The sequence below is a fragment of the Doryrhamphus excisus genome, chromosome 1 (assembly GCF_030265055.1).
Source record: "Doryrhamphus excisus isolate RoL2022-K1 chromosome 1, RoL_Dexc_1.0, whole genome shotgun sequence".
Classification (NCBI taxonomy): Eukaryota; Metazoa; Chordata; class Actinopteri; order Syngnathiformes; family Syngnathidae; genus Doryrhamphus; species Doryrhamphus excisus.
This window is the reverse complement of record NC_080466.1, coordinates 31,616,656-31,633,621: the sequence shown is the minus strand read 5'-3', so window position 1 is coordinate 31,633,621 and position 16,966 is coordinate 31,616,656. Positions and strand designations below refer to the sequence as shown.

The 16,966-nt window shown below is 44.6% G+C and overlaps 1 protein-coding gene and 1 long non-coding RNA gene across 5 annotated transcripts; one reads left to right on the top strand and one right to left on the bottom strand.

Annotated features, from left to right (window-relative positions):
* Window positions 1-2,726: 2,726 nt before the first annotated feature.
* Window positions 2,727-6,791, bottom strand: LOC131139970 (uncharacterized). Its single transcript, XR_009132331.1, has 3 exons — window positions 5,936-6,791; window positions 4,059-4,906; window positions 2,727-3,976 (listed from the first exon to the last, which is right to left on the bottom strand). It is a non-coding gene; the product is annotated as an uncharacterized LOC131139970 (long non-coding RNA).
* On the top strand, window positions 5,375-12,973 carry vgll2a (vestigial-like family member 2a). Of its 4 annotated transcripts, none has more exons than XM_058089916.1 (4): window positions 5,375-6,919; window positions 8,388-8,640; window positions 9,261-9,749; window positions 10,791-12,973. In XM_058089916.1, exons 1-4 carry the CDS (start codon window positions 6,830-6,832, stop codon window positions 10,832-10,834), a joined length of 876 nt encoding a protein of 291 aa, XP_057945899.1. In that variant the 5' UTR covers window positions 5,375-6,829; the 3' UTR covers window positions 10,835-12,973. The 4 variants fall into 4 exon arrangements, with proteins under 4 accessions (XP_057945899.1, XP_057945909.1, XP_057945918.1 ...); XM_058089926.1 differs by having other exon boundaries at window positions 9,258-9,749; window positions 10,906-12,973; XM_058089935.1 differs by having other exon boundaries at window positions 9,258-9,749; window positions 10,877-12,973.
* The last annotated feature ends 3,993 nt before the right edge of the window (window positions 12,974-16,966 follow it).

Sequence of the window (16,966 nt, the reverse complement as noted above, 5' to 3'; positions counted from 1 at the left end):
GCGTCACATGCCGGCAGCGCTCCGATGACGCCAACACCGCCGTTTTCTCGTAGATTTTGTCTTTGGATGAAATTTTGAACTTGTGAAGTTTTCTTCATGTGACATTCCCGGTCTTTTTAAACGACAGCACACCGAAGTACAACTCGGCACAAAAACATTCCTGGCGCATGAAAGGAGGACGCCATTGAAGCCCCCCCTTCCCCCGCCGCCACCTCACATAAAAGCGGCGGATGACTGATGGCGCTCTTGTGAGTGTCTCGACTGACTCGGCTCACCTTGGCAAGACCAGCGCAGGCGCAGCGTTGGCCGCGCCTCCACGGCGGCCTCGCCGCGTCAAAGTTGAATTTCATTCCAGCGCTTCCTTGTCGGCCTTGTAATTCATTTTTCAATGAGCCTCTTGAGCGTTGAAACAAATTCTTTTCTCTGCCGTCACAAAGCAGCTAAAATGGTGCTGATGATTATTCAATGAGGACTTTTTTCTCTGGCGCGTACAAGTAGTCTTGCGTGGAATAAAAAGGCGATGAGGAATGTATTTCTAAACTCTTTGCTTTGCTGTCACATTCCCTCCTCTTCCTCCTCCATCGCCGCATTGTTGCTTGTCCTTGTTGCTGTTTACGCTCGCTGCAGCGCCAAAAAACGGATTCGCCTTGCTTTGACTCGCGCACGACCCCGAACATCTAGCGAGTCTCAAGTTGGCTTGTTCGCTCCTTCGTCTTCCACAAAGCTTGACTGGAGGAAAATGGACTCTCTTGTTTGGGAAAGACCGTTCAGTTTTGGTCCTTCTTACTCGGACCCTAACAATCCTCCACATCATCCTCCACCGCTGGAAGAGACTCATTGCAAGTTATGGCAAACGCTTGATTGCAGTTGTTGCTGCCTCTTATTAGCTTTAGGGGGAAAACACAACTTTAGATAAAATAGTGTGAAGCCCCTTCAATAATGGCACATCCTTCCAGAGAACTTTGTACATGGGTGCTGTCCTAGCTTGGAAAGGTAAACAATCCATACTCAAAATATTCTAACAATAGTAACATCTCTGACTGAGCATAGTTTTTGATGAGGATTTTGGGTTACACTGATAACACAGTGTTGAATGTATTTTACGTTCATATTTTGGTGTCTGTATTCATCAGATATACATTATTTCCTACGGGAGAAATTGATCTTTCAGTTGTTCTTCCAGAACAAATGAATAGCGAAAGCCAAGGTGTGCATTAAAGGAAACTAGCATATGGTTGAATAATGGCGTATTGTGTTGTCAGGTTTTGTCGTCTCCCTGCTTTCTCCCTCCTCTGACCTTCTATTGTGAGTTGCTTGGAGACTTTTCTTTTAAACGTCTCCCTCACGACCGTCCGCCTGCACCCCCAAGCCAGCACCCCTTCGCCTTACTTCACATCAAGCCCTCCTTTATTCCCCTCGCATATCAACCACGTGTTGTACCTTTGTAGTATTCATCCTGCTGTACAATGTTGGTGGTGTCAGGGTAACGGGGGGGTGTATGCGCACACACACACACACACACACTCACACCTTTATTTACAGCGTTTCATTGTCCTGCATACACGTTTTTGGCCTTGGGATGGATCCATCTTGGAGCTTTGTGCTGCTAAGGTGTTTGTTTTTATCGATCAGTCTCTGCGTACGCACGTTTGCCTTCACCAACAATAAAACCTCGTATCGATTAAGCCGAGCGCGCTAAGTCGTTTACGTATCACGCTGCACGTGATTGGATGTGACCCGGCCGATGCTGCACCTGTGTCACGCGCCTCTTCTTAACGAGGAGCCAATTTATGAGGTGTCGCCGGGGGCCTTGGCGAGTCCTTTCACGGCGCTGTCGCCATCCTTTGCCGTGTGCGTGGAGTCAAAGAAGACGAGACGCGCTCGCTGGAGAAGAAAGAAGCTAAGAAAGGACGGAGTGTACGCATTCGGCTAATGAAGGGCCTCACCCACACCGAACTAAATCTGTTTAGCAACAACGCTGCCACGCCAGAAATGTTCATCAAACGCTTTGCTTTAGCTCGCCGTCATTACACCGCAAGTGTCGAGTCACGTCCGAGGCGAGCGCCCGGGAAGAAGAATGTGACGGCTGCCTCTACCGCTTTCATCCATTCAACCGAGTCGGACGCGCCGGAGATTAATGAAAATGCACTCATCAGACAGAGACACAAAAGAGCATCCTAATTAGCACTTTTGGCCTATTCAACGTCACACAAAGACATTCTTGCTCCTGAACGTGAGCTATGCCGTTTAATGCGTCAGATAGTCTGCCTTTACCCCAACAATATCGCTCATTTGTCAGGTATTTCTTTCATATGTTTATTACCGGATCATTTATTTCAGCAGACGCTCATATGCAGATACCTTTATTTTTTACCTGTCCTTGATATTGATCATTTATGCTAGTTTTCTATAAGCATCATACACACTAATATAACACATTGTAGAAAAGAGGACATGGTCAGTAGAAGTCTTGCACATAATGTTGTGTTTACATCCCTAAGATAGCATCACTTCATATGTTCCCTCCACCTGCCCTGTGTGGTGGGCCGCACTAGCCACTAGCCCCTTTTGCACAAGGGGGCGCATTCTCTGCAAATGTGCAAAGGATGTGTCAAGCTGGCCCGAAAAGAAATAAAATATAGACATTTTCCATTCCTAATTAAATATATATTAGACTTTTGAATTCATTTCATCAGGTTAAAATCTACCCCGCCTCTCACCTGAAGACAGCTGGGATAGGCTCAAGCATCCTCTGTGACCCTCGTGAGGATAAGCGGTAGAAAATGAATGAAGGTTAAAATCTTTAGTGTAATTAACGCACTTGCATCATGTTAAAACCACAGCTCTCTGTTATAATGGCAGACAGAAGCAGAGGGCAGTGCCCCTAGTCTATTGTGCAATGTTAGAAACCAGCAATAAAAAGCATGACGCTTGCGACTGTCAGCAGCGATATTTGAAGAAAGGTCAACAAGCACCGAAGTTTCACGTCAGGATAGCGAACCTCATCTGAGACCAGGGTGTCTAATAAAACGACACATCGGTAAAGAATGTCTCTCCAGCCCATCCGCAGCTAAATATGCTAAGAGGATTCCACGTTGTGCCGCAAATTCTCTTACACGCTTGAGGCTTCTTGTCATTCTTCCTTTGCAGAATGTTCACTTTTTAATGGCACCAAAGATGCTGGGATTGTGTGTGTGTGTATGTGTGCGTGTGTGTCCTGTTGGATTCAGTTTGGGGCGTTGTGTCCATCATAAAACGTGTCTGCACCCAACTTTGACATGTCATAATTATTTTTGTAGTTGGTGATCCTGTCTCCCTTTTTGACTGAACCTTAGTAAAGTGTGACAGCGACTCGGACTAGGTTTACACAGACGTAGATCTTATAAAAATGGCCTTTTATGGCCTTTTGTCCACACTCAAACGTCCACACTCCTTAAAAAATGTTGGAACGTTTTGGCCAGGATGACATTGGGCAATCAATGATGACATTGGATGGCACTTGGGCTTCAGTGTTTACGTGTAGACGAGTAGAGCCGAACTTTTTGGTTTGTGTCATAAGACGTGTGCAACATGATTGCGTATCTTTAGATGACAGCAGAACACACGTATGCAGGACTTAACACTTATATGTGGGACTCCATAATGTTAAAGACACACATAATTTCAGTTTGTGGAATGAAATGATGTCATGGATGAGGTCGGGGGGTAAAAGATGGGCTGTACTACGATCATTCAAGAAAAGGAAGACGACTGTTAAACTTGTTCATGCAAACACTTTTTCCCAGCATGGTATATAACTTGTTAGCATATCTGCATGTGTTACGTGTCAAAATATCAAGAAGGAAGGTGGGCAGCTGCGAGCAGCGGCATTGTGGAGATTCCTGGCGGCCCGGCTTGTCACTGCTGGTTAATTGAGGATGCCTGGCGTGTCTCTCGTCGTGTTTGTTTGCATTCTGCAGATCATGAGGCAGGCGTGCTGAGAAAATATTCATTAAGGGAGTTAATCAGTGCTTTCAGTGACGAGGGGGCATTTTATTGATCTTTGCCGGCGAGCTAACCGTCCTGGATGGATAAGGACAGCAAATGAGGGTGCAGAGGTTCCAATCTGGCTTTGGCCCCAGGGTCGCCCACGCACGGTTACATGAAGTTACATTAAGGAACATCACAACAAACGTTAGCATAGCGGTCATTCGTAAAATACGAAATGAAAGCGTTGCGGGGCTTGGCAGTGCGTGACTAGTTCAGGTGCACGCTTCCGTACATTGTTATTGGCTGTTTGAAGGCACAAACTCTACTTTCTAGTGGTGCATTTTCCGCCCGCGACTGACCACAACGCCATTCCCACCAACAGGCAGACCCTGAACCTTTCCGCTGGAATACCGTGGTCTTTCACGTGTGAATAAGAAAATAAGTGGATATTCAGACGGCCTTTGAAAGCACTGTCCTTGCTGAGCTGCCTGCCATAATGCCTTTGAGCCCGGGCTAAATTAAATGCTTATAAAAAGTTGTCTTTCAATTGACTTTGCCTTTTCCAAGTGAAAAGTTGATTCTTTGTGAGCTCTGCCAGCTTTTCCGCTCTGAATGATCTGTTTTCATTCCCCGTGAATGCCAGCACAGGCCATTGAAACAATCTTTTCATCAGAGACCAGTTGACCCTTTCTTCTCCTGCTTTGTGCTCTTCAATTTCAACACTCTGGACGGCTTCTGAAACTGTGGTGATGCCGGGACATTGTTTTCCATCTCCCGTGTCCCAAAGCGATTCCCGTTTCCCACAGGATGGCATGTCAACACAAATAATCTGCTCTAACAGCTTTCTTGATGTCACATTTTTGTATTACTTACTGTAAGTTCAAGAGGGGGGGGGGGTTGCCCATCATCCACAATCATGATGTCTTTCTTCTTCTTTCTGTCCATGGAGGATATAAAACAGAGACGAAGAGGCAGTTAATGAGAGCATGTAATGAGACATGCATCCAATCAAAGAAAAATGATGTGTATCAGTGCCGGTCAATATTGTATATCAGCTACTATGTCAGGTATCCATAATATATATAATATATAATATATTACAATATCAGGCATCTGTTGGTTTTAAAGCACATCTCACTGATCATCTTTTAACACATGAGAGTGCACACTGACTGAGTGCATTAACAGCACACACACACACACACAGGTCATCCTTGGTGGGAGTGCTGGTGGGCCACTGGTAAATGGGGGGTCACGGTCGCGTCTTTCAGAAAACCTGAATGAAGAAGTGTGTGCAGGGCACGTTGGAACAATCACACACACCTGCTCGGGCCTTTTGTCCGGCACACTACACACACACACACACACACAATGCTTGTTAAGACACGCTAGTCACTCATTGTGTGTCAAGGATGGAGGAGAGGAGGAGGAAGCCTCTTCCATCTTCCTACCGTGGTAGACATCTGTAGTTTGCTTACAAAATGAAGACATTTTAAACGAGCGAGTGGTTAGCATGTAGCATGGAGGCCATACAGTCCGGGGATCAGGAAGACCTGGGTTTGATTCTCCGCTCTCCATGATTCTTCTCTTTGTGTGGAGTTTGCATGTTCTCCCCGTGAGTTGGTTCCTCCCCACCATTCCAAAAACATGTTAGCATGTTAGCTTCATCGACCATCGACTGGCAGGCCACCAGTCCAGGGTGAACCCCTGTGTGTGTGTGTTTTATTTTTGTAAAGTCATTAAGGAGACCGCTGTCAATCACTGGAGCTCTTCATTGTCAGCTTACTGGTGACATCATATGGGTCCCTGCTCAAAGAAAGGCCACTAGAGGGCAGCAGAGGCTTTCATGAGGCGTTCAGGTGACTCCAATTTAAATCTTCTAAGAGTTTTAAATGTGTCAGACCTCACACTTGACATTATTGTTCACAAGCAATCAAACGTAAAGTGACGTAGTACTTGTACTGACCTGTGAGAGGCAGCATTTGGGGGCGTCCAGACTACCGAAGCTCCCTAGCTACCTAGCTTTAGCTTGGCTAGCGGTCTGGTGACGTCACTGCAGTTTCAACTGAACATTTCACGTTCATGTTCAACATAAATCTATATATCTATCCAAATATCTATCTATCTATCTCTTTATCTGTCTTTCTCTCTGTGGAGTAATGCCTGTGGGATCGATCCAAACGGTGTGATACCAGTATCGTACAAGAGTGAGGGATCGATATATTAGTTTGTAGTTTTTGTGGTGTTGTTCCGATTGTGACATTGATATATATATTCATATATATTATATTATATTGTCTACAACAGACGGCCTTTGTGTGAAAAGCCTAATGATTTGAATGAGAACTAATAGATCTAAGTTGAGTCGATAGTTTTATTATCCAATATGGACATTATTTTTGCTCAAACAATTGTATGTAATTCATTGGACTGACTGAATTATATTTTAATCTTATTACATTGTATTTATAGTTGTAATTATATATTGTTAAATTGCTGAGAGATTGCACATATAAGTACAAATCCTTACCATGATGAACCAACCATGGGCAAAATCACAAAACGATCTTGAAAACATTCCACCCGAAAAGTATCGTTATTGGCAGTGCGAGTCGTATTCACTTGGTTTCGGATCGATCACAGAAGTTCCAGTATCGGCCGCCCTGTGCCGCCTGCGATTGGAGGGAGGTGCCGCGGGTGGTGGTGGGCGTGGTGGTCTCGGCTTGGTCCCCCCCCCCCTCCATTGCGTCCACGCGCAGCGGCAGTGACTTCCTTTCAGACGGACTTTGAGAAACAGCCGATCCAGCGCGGCGCACAGCGCACTAAATGACGCCGGTTCGATCCCCGTGACACCTCCGCCATGAGCTGCTTGGATGTGATGTACCAGGTGTTTGGAGCTCAGCCTTACTTCCCCCCCTACGGCCACTACCATCACCAGCACCAGCAGCAGGTAACCACTTCAATCCACATAACTTTATTCATACTCAATAATACCTTGGTTTGTTTTGGGAAATATAGTCGCCATATTAAGTTATCATTTTATATATATTACTCACTGGACTCCAAATCATTCATAAGGTATTATTCACTGTTATTATGAAATACTTGCTGTAATTCACTCCTGAAAACTAAACTATTAGTGAAGTTCATTTGTATAATTATGTATATGTATAATTATGATTAATTATCATGATTTCTTTTCAGTTTAATGTTTTTTTGTCTTGAAAAACATTACTTATGTAGTACGGGTTGGAAATATCGTGGATGAGAAGCAGTGGCGTGTGGGCAGGGAAGGCAGGTGAGGAAGAGTGATGATGAAAAATCCAATTACAAAGCAAACATTGAACTGCATTACAAATATATTTTCTGTGTATTCTATAGAATCATAGTTTTTGGTTAGGGTTTTTAACATTTTCTTCAGTAAAAAAGGTCACATTTCCTGAGTAAATAGAAATCTAAGAAGAGGCGTCCGTCGCCGTCTCAGTGCTGAGTTGGATGCCGTTGGTCAGCTGGTTGTCAGCGTGTGTCTAGGAATATGAAACATAATATGATTATAATTTCTCATACTTTCTCCAGCACGTGTAATGTTTTTAATGGAAGTGTGACATCCAGTATTCTTGCTCATCGGACAATAAAATACACATTAACGTCACACGGGAGGTACTTGCAGTACAGCTGCATCCTGGAGAGGTCATCCTGGAAGGTGCTTGTCACTGCCAACCTTCCTTAGACCGCGCTGGCTGCGGCTAGACGTAGCATCAAGTCCAATGCCAGATATTTGGATGAATATATTATATGAATATGTTTGACTGCCAAGATGGAGGATTATATATCCAAGCTTACCAGGAGCTGGTACCAGAAGTACCAGAAGTTGTCTTAGGGAAGGATAGAAGGATAGGTTCGTGTGTACTTCATAGTATACACATCAAAGTTAAGAAGGCAAATGTTTTTCAGTTCAGAAAAATAAAGTCATAACCAGGACATTTTCTTAAACAAAGTGGACTATTCTCTTAAAGTCATATACAGTACATGGTATTATTAGTATAAATAATACACACTAATAATACAAAAAATGTTTTTTGAAGAAAAGACAACAAATAAGACAATACTTAATTATTTTATTTTCATGCTGTACACCAATGTGTCACATCTAGCTGTGTGTGTGTTTTTTTAAGCCATTTTACTCAATATAAATATATATAATACTGACCTATACAGTCAGTGTAAATATATAACAACTAATTGCTATGAATAGAAATGAAATGTATATAAATATGCCCATATCCAAAATATACAAAATGTATATAAAATTGATTGATGCTTTTTTTTTAATCTATCGATGAAAAAAATGGTCAAACTTTCTTCTCCAACGCCTCCCCTTCATCCTAGAACTCTGTGTGTGTGTCCGTGTTGTGCAGAAAGTGGCCTTGTATTCCAAAATGCAAGACCCGCAGGGCGGCCTCCCCGGACCCCCCACCATCAAAGAGGAGGAAAAGGAGCTGCCCCCGGGGGCCGAGTACCTGAGTGCGCGCTGCGTCCTCTTCACGTACTTCCAAGGGGACATCAGCGCCGTGGTGGACGAGCACTTCAGCCGCGCCCTCAGCCAGACCCCCGCCTCCTCCTCCTCCTCCTCCCCGTACCCCCCAAGCGGCGGACACAAGGCCCCTAAAGGTGCGTGTGCGTGTGTGTGCAAAAAATAGAAATACTTTTCAAAATAGCATCAAGCTGCAGCTGGAAGCCCAAAGCTTTCACGCTTTGCTTTGCATGACCGATACCATGAAACCATGTTCTTCTCGTAAGTCAGAAGAACATGATGGACGCCGTCAGAGCAGAGGGCTTGGTTAGGTGAGCTTTGGGTGTTCAGGATTAAAATTTGATTGCGGTAAATATATATATGTGTGTAAATAAAAAAAATCACATGCTTAAGTGACTTGGCTAATTTACTCTAACCTGGCAAATGAACCATCTCAGCACTAATTAGTTAGCTGCGCTATCACGTTACCAATTGTCTTATTTTCAGCGTAACCTGAGCCCTGCTGCCATGCTGACCTCCCCCAAGGCCTGGGTGTCTAAGGGGAATTTGTCCTGACCAAAAAAAACCCCAAACATTAATTTCCCAGGTGCCATCGTGTCAGAATAAAACAACGACGCTGAAATGGATCAATGGACAATTTACAGAGACTGTGCGTGTTTAAGCGTGTTGACTCGTTCCACACGCCAAGTGTTCATGTGAGACGTGTGCCAGACGACACGCAGCCACAGTTGACGCGTCTTCTTTGTGTGTTCAGCAGATGGATCTTTCCCAATGAGCCAACGAGGTTTCCCCGCGTCTTTCTGGCACAGTTCCTACCAGTCGTCCGTGTCGTCCTCGCTGGCCAGCGCTCTGTCGGCCCCCCACTCCGAGCTCCCCTTCCCCGGGGACTCGTACTCTCCGTCGCCCCTCCACGGCCACCTGCACCACCAGCCCAGCCCCGACGCCTGGTACCCGTCCCACCACCACCACCCGTACTCGTTAGGGGGCGCCATCGGCGCGCAGGGCTCAGCCTACCCGCGCCCGGCCGTGCACGAGATGTACGGCACGCCGTTTGACCCCCGCTACAGCTCGCTGCTGGTGCCGTCGGTGAGGTCTCATCATCGCCTGGCGGCCGGCGGCAGCTCGGTAGCCGGGTCTGGTAGCTCACCCTGTGACCTGGGGGGCAAGGGGGAGTCCTGGACGGGGTCGGCGTGGAGCGGAAGTCTGTCCGGATCTGGACAGGAGATCGGACTCAACATGGAAGCAGGTAATAAACAACCTCAACTTCAAATCATTTCCTCATAGCAGTAGTCAGTTCCAAGGTCAAACTGCGGCCAGCAGAAATGTTTTATTTATTGTATAGGCCCAAGCTGTGGCCCGGGGGCCCTTTTTGGTATGTCACTCCGTAGAAACTATTTGGACTGTTGTGGTTTTGGCAAGTCACATCGTTACGTTCTTAAGTGTCGTAAAAGTCAACTTCCTGTTCTCTGGTTAGCATCACACTTTTGCTCTTGTGCCATTCATGGCAGCCCACTAGAAAAAAAGCAATGCTTTGAAAGAGATTTGCTGAAACGTCATGTGGTGATGCATTTAAGTCCAGGTTTTGGGCTTTAATTTCATAACCCAGGCATGCCGACACCGCGCAAATTTCTTGAGCAGCGCAGTCTGGCGCAGCGCCACATACCCACACCTCCATCTCTGCCGAGTGTAATCTTAAACAATCAAATGGCCGCCTCTCTCGAATTGGACTGCGTGTCATTCGCCACATACGCTACCTCGTGGGACACCTCATCTGTTCCTGACAGTCACATTAAACACAGCAGCAGGCTAATCCGAGCATCCTGCTTCTTTCCCAGCAGCATTCCTGGTCCATATGGCCAAATAGGAGAACCTTTGGTGGCATATTGACGCTATCTCCTCCTCATCCTCATCCTCCTTGAGAAAAAAATAACAGTAAAAAACTTTAACCAACTTTATATTAATTCTGTTTTTTAGTTGTTGTTCATTATTGGTTGCCGACGCTAAAGAGCATCCCGCTGAAGTAGACTGGCTGCTAAGATTAGTGTGAGTAAACTTCCCTCCCGCCCCCGCCAGCCCGGAATGAAAACAAGAAGCTAAGACAGCACGGCGGTGGTGGTGCAAATCCCAATTAATCGAGCAAGGAGTTCCGCCTCTCGGTGTCGTCTTACCGCCATCGACAGCAGCTGTCCGTTTCCCTCTGTGTGGTTTCCTGCTTCCATCTTGACTGCCGGCCTTGTTTCCGCTTCTCTCTCTCCTCTCTCTGTGTCACCGCTGTGTCACCTCTCAGGTCTGCAGACGCAGGACAAGACCAAGGACTTGTACTGGTTCTAGACCGCTCCTACTTTCCTGTCTTCTTATGTGCTTCTGCTGCAGAGACAAACTGACCAGCGCTCTGCTTGCAGCTCTGTGCTACGGCGGCCTGTGCTGACGCCCACAGAGACCGGAAGACAAACTCTTTGACGGCGAGACGGACGGGGGCGTGCGGGTGCCGCCACGCTGCGGGACTGGCCTCACTGGGACAACTGATCTTTAGACCGTTGTGGCTGCTGGTAGGGTTCCGACGTCAGCACGCTGTTACGATCCAGGAACGCTGTTTTCCACCATGTGCTGCACGATACGGACCGGTACTACGCCGTCTGATGAGCGTAGAGGATGGAACAGCGGCCTCGTTCGCACTTTTGATGACCTGCTCCTGCTGCCCTCACCCCCATCCCAACATGGACTTCAACCTGATGGACTTACTGACGTGGTCCCATTCCTGCTCGGACTAGCATGTGTTCCAGGAGGGGCGCCCCACTCAGTTTAAAAACAAAAGAGAAAAAAAAGCGTCAGCATGCAATGTGAACACCCACGCCTGCCAGAAGTTAAGGGGGGGCCGGACGGAGGGGGGTCTCTGGCTGATGGAGGACCGGGAGAGCTACCTCGGCTATTTGGAGCCGCTCGACTCCCATGCAGCTGTCAACGACAACTGCTCTTCAACTTAGTGAGCGCACGCACACACACGCACACACACACACACACACACACACACACAGTGGTAGAAGTCAATAAAGGGAGCATTTAGAGCGAGCTGGGACAACTGCTGTGTGAAAGGACACACTAGCACAACTATGTGAGGCAACTGTCAAAAAGTCACTACTGTGTGTGTGTGTGTGTGTGTGAGCACGTGTGCATGCCTAAACTAGAAAGGACCTCGCTGGGATCCTTCACCCTCATGTTAGGGCAAGGTTTCCCAAAATTGTTGACCCGAAGGCCCAAATTGGTTCATTGTTCATTCTTTAAAGATACAATACTAAACTACCATCAATAAACCATAAAACATGTCTGGTAGAATATTGATACACAAATGTTTGGCGTGGATACACGACTATGGTGACCAGTCAAGTCCCTACTGACTTCGCCGCATGACATCATCCATCCCCATGTGGATGCAACCTCTAAAGACTCAACATTCCAGAATTTTCAGCAGTTTAATGTTGGCTACGTTCTCATCATCAGAACAATTCTCTTTAACGATTGTCTCTGTCTGGTCCAAGACGTCAGAGTTACGTCTGTATCTTTCTGAGCGTACCTAAGCATCGCAGAAAACCATGTGACTCTCTCTCTCTCCAATTGGTCGGCGGTGGCTGCAAGAATTCACGCCGGAAGAATGTCGGCGACAGTAGAATTAGTCGTTTGGTATGACGGCGTATTAGGGCCACAGTGAAAAACATTTAGCAAATAAAGTAGTACATTTAGGGGAATAAAGTAGTACATTTAGAAGTAAAAAAAAGTCTGGTATGACTTTTATCCAAGTCACACAGGTCCCCTCTTTTCATAGCTGTACGTTACCAAATGTTAGTAATGTACGTATACTGTATGTCTGTTAGTATTCATACAATCAAACACTTTGAAACTAAAGGGGTAAATTAACGAGAATAAAGTCGGGAATTTAGGAGAAAAAACAGTAACTTTATGTTACAGGTATTTATTTTTTTTTACAAAAGTACGACTTTATTCTTGTAAATATTATGACTTTTTTCTTGTAAATGTCAACGTTATTCTCGTGAATGTGTGACTATTTTGCTCGTAAATTCAAAACTTTATTCTCTTAATGAAATACTCTTTTCTTGTAAATTTACAATATTATTCTGATGAATTTTTGACTTTTGTTTCTCATAAATGTCCGACTTTATTCTTGTAAATGTATTACTTTCTTTCTCGTAAATGTGATTTTCTTCTTGTAAATGTACAATTCTCAAAATAGCATTTTTTTCCCCCCAATTTGGCTCTAATATTCCGTCGTAGAAGAGAAGAGAACGTGCGAGCAACTCGGTGAAAAAATGTGTTCCAGCAAGCTTTTTTAGGTGACGTACATGCACACTATCTTTCTCCAAGAAAAGTTGTAATACTTTGTTGTAAAAGTGTGATCACCTCCTGGTGAGCTTGGGTATATATATAGTCCTCCATCTTGGCAGTCAAATTCTTACTTTCATTCAGCAGAAAAATAAAAATATCTTGCATTTGACTTGTTTGTAAGTCTAGCTTTAGCTGGCACTGCTGTTTGTGTATTTCAATAAAGTTAAAGAAAAAAAACACTGCTTTTGGTCTTAAGGGAGGTTGGCAGTGACAAGCACCTTGCAGCAGTTTGGACAACTTCCTGGTTTGGGATCTTATTTGGTGGATTAATTTGCCAGTCAGACCAAAGGGTGCACAGTGATGGACGCACTAATGAGTTTGTCTTTGTTTTGATGAAGTGGCAGCAACACGCTTTTGTTCATGGCTGATCTGAAAAAAAAGCCACTCATGGATGACACCTAACACGACACCCACACGACATCTTACTGCCGCACAAACAAAGACACGCATTAGTTCATTCACTGAAGGTCCTTTCATGCAAAGAAATGCACTTGACTGCGTGTGTGTGTTGGTGTGTGTGTATGTGTGTGTGTGTGTTGGTCCTGCAGCAAGCGTGCAGCAACAGCAGTCCAAACAGAAATGATACACAAACACCAGAACTCACATCCAATGGGAAAATGCCACCAAATAAAAATGAAGCTTGTCTTCGCTGTCGAGCTCCTAACCCAATTTGACGTCCAGGGAGTGATCTGACCTGCCAACGTTACCACCGGGGGAGATAGACCCGCACTAACATTAGCTACGTACATGGGTTGCTCTTTAACAGGGCTCTCCAAACTGTGGCTCGGGGGCCATCTTTGCCGACCATGGATGTTTTTTTGTTGTGGTCCACGGCACATTCTTACAAGATAAAAGTCCAAATAGGTGTCATTTAACAAACATTGGAATATTATGAATAAAAATTTTAGTAGCATACAGGTGAAATATTCAAGAAAAAGACAAACATTTTTGGGAAAAGTTACATTACGGGAGTAAAGTAAATAATAAAATAAAATATAATGGGAACAAAGTCATAAGAACATTTACAAGAAAGTTGAAATAGTTGCACCCCCCCAACATTAAGTGTCTCTTGAAGGTAAAAGCTTTTCTTCCTTCTTCTCGGAGTTCACCTTCCTTCCTTCTGTGATCTCCACCATGAAAGCAGAAGATCAGAGGTGTGACCCATGTGCTCCAGTTTCTGGTCTGCAATGTTTACATGGCAGGCGGAGCGTGACAGGGCTTCCACAATGCAGGAGACAGAAGAAGATCTTTGTGCTCCACTCCAACACCCCCCCCCCCCCCCCACACACACACACATTACTAGCCGGCCCTGAAAAGACCCGCAGCCCATTTTATTGGCCCTCACACGTTCTAAAAATTGTAATTGTACAAAAAATGAAAATAATATTATGATATTATAATATTAAATAATTCCGCAATATTTTGAGGAAAAATAACTAATCATAATAATGAAGTTGAAATATTAAAGAATCAATGTTAGTTTTTGTAATACTAGGAGCGCTTGATGTGCTCACCTGCGCAGTGATGATGTGTAATATTCTACACTGGTCACTAGGTGTCACTAATGTTACATTGATGCCTAGACCAGTGTTATTTTCTCCTAGATGTCTACTATATTGGTTAATAGGAGTTTAAGGTGGCTATGTGGGTATTATTTCATGTCTAATGTCAAAAACCAAAGACAGACTTACCTGGACAGGTAACCTGAGAGTAATCCCACCTTGACTGCCCTAATAGCCCCCCCAGCCCATTTCCTGCCCGAGTCCCACAAGTGTTAACAGGTACAGCCGGGCCTTGGGCTGTTTGTGTGTGTTCTTAATGTGGGTGGGGGGCGCTGGGGGCGGGGCGGGGGGTGCTTGAAGCGATTGCTGAGGTGTGAAGATGAACAAACCAGCTCGGACAGATGATGTACGAGCAGCTGGAGCAGACGGAAGAGTTGACCAGAAAGAGATTTCTCTTTTGTTGGAGTCTTTTTCAAAGCAAGCGTAGCCTGAAGGCCAGAGATTACTGGGTCAACACTTCAAATCCTAAAAAAGTCCTTCAAGCTGCTGGGAATGTACACAAAGAGAAACGCGCTTGGGAGTAAACAACACGTATCCAACATGGTGGCTAGTTATTTTAGACATTTTACATTTATCATCATGTCTGTTGGGAGAATTCTTTAGTTTATCCAGTTCAATGGTATTGGATACATGTACTGTTAAAAATACTCCATAAATATTTAGTTGTGGACAGGATGAATCTGCATTCTTCTCCTCTCGGATTTTGCCGCCTCCTCCCCAACCACGCCAACTCTGTTTGGTTGGTCAGAAGTTTATGGTTGCCTCCATCCCACAAAACCGTTCAGAGCTGCGTAGCTTCACCCGAGGACTCCTACCGAGGGAGGCGTCTGGAAGGGGTGGCCGTGGCCACTTTTCGTCAGCCGGCGTCCACCAGCCTCGGTGTTCCAACCATCGGTCAAGCGTGACACAACGAAGTAACCGGATAGCTCAGCTGCAGCAGGAGTTCGGATGAAACCTTCAACCCGTACGAGATGAAGCAGGCCTCGCTCTCACACACGTTGCAAAAACAGCATTTTCAGTCTTCCATGGAAGCAGCAAGTGTTGCACTCCAGGCGAGCCTCTCGAGTGGAAGAACAGGTGGACATAGTTTGTGTCAAAGTCAGCCAGATTGATGGAGCGGATCCCAGCGTATTCTCTTACAGTAATACACCAAGACGGACAGATGTGTACTACTGTGTACCAAAAGTTTGTACTATGCTCATTTCCAGCCTTTTGTATTGTGGTTGTGGACTCCTGTAGTGCAGCTTTCTGGTTCTTCCAGAATCTGCACCTATTCCAGCTGTGTTACTTGGATTTTGTGCTTCCCGCATTTATTCCACGGCCGGTCTCCAGACACACCCACTCCACTGTGGTTGGTCACACTCTCAAAGTGACAAGAAGAAGTGGTCTTGGTGGTAAAGGGAGTGTTTTGGTTTAGCAGTGGAGTGCCTAAGCGGCAGCACGGTGGAGCGGTCAAGGCCACGTCTGTTAGAAGGACTTTAAACGAGGGAGAGAGCGAGAGCGAGAGCGAGAGCGAGAGAGATGCCTTTATTAGTCTCACAAGGGAAAATTGCAGATTCCCTTTTCATCCGACCATACAAATACAAAGGAATAGGAAAAGGAAAAATGTGTTCAATTTTACCAACAATCTCGTCAAAGGAAAATGTTGACGTGTGAATTCTGATGCTTTGTGTCGCGAGTCAAGGCTGTGGACTTGTTGGGAGCTTTTGTGCGTTTGCTGGCAGCCTGCGGGGAAAAAAACTCACTAGACAAAAGACAAGATTGTGGTCAATGGTAAATAATAATAATAATAATAATAATAATTACTGGAAATATTCTCCCAGAAATATTAAAAGCGTATATACGTACATACATACATACATGCATAAATATATATACATACATGCATGCATGCATCCATCCATCCATACATACATACGTGCATATAAATATATATATATATATATATATATATATATATATATATATATATATATATATATATATATATATATATATATATATATATATATATATATGTATATATATATATATATATGTATATATATGTGTATATGCATACATGCATACATACATACATACATGCATACAGACATGCATACAGACATACATACAGACATACATACATACATGCATGCATCCATACATACATACATACATACATGCATAAATATATATACATACATACATACATGCATGCATCCATACATCCATACATACATACCTATGTGCATATATATTTGTATATATGTATATACATACATGCATACATACATGCATGCATACATACATGCATGCATACATACATGCATACATACATACATGCATACATGCATACATGCATACATACATACATACATGCATGCATACATGCATACATACATGCATACATACATACATGCATACATACTATATGCATCCCCCTAACCCTAACCTATTATGCCCCAGGTAATTATCCTAAGTCCCATCCAGTCCTTGCTCAGGTCCTCGTATCGTCAAGATT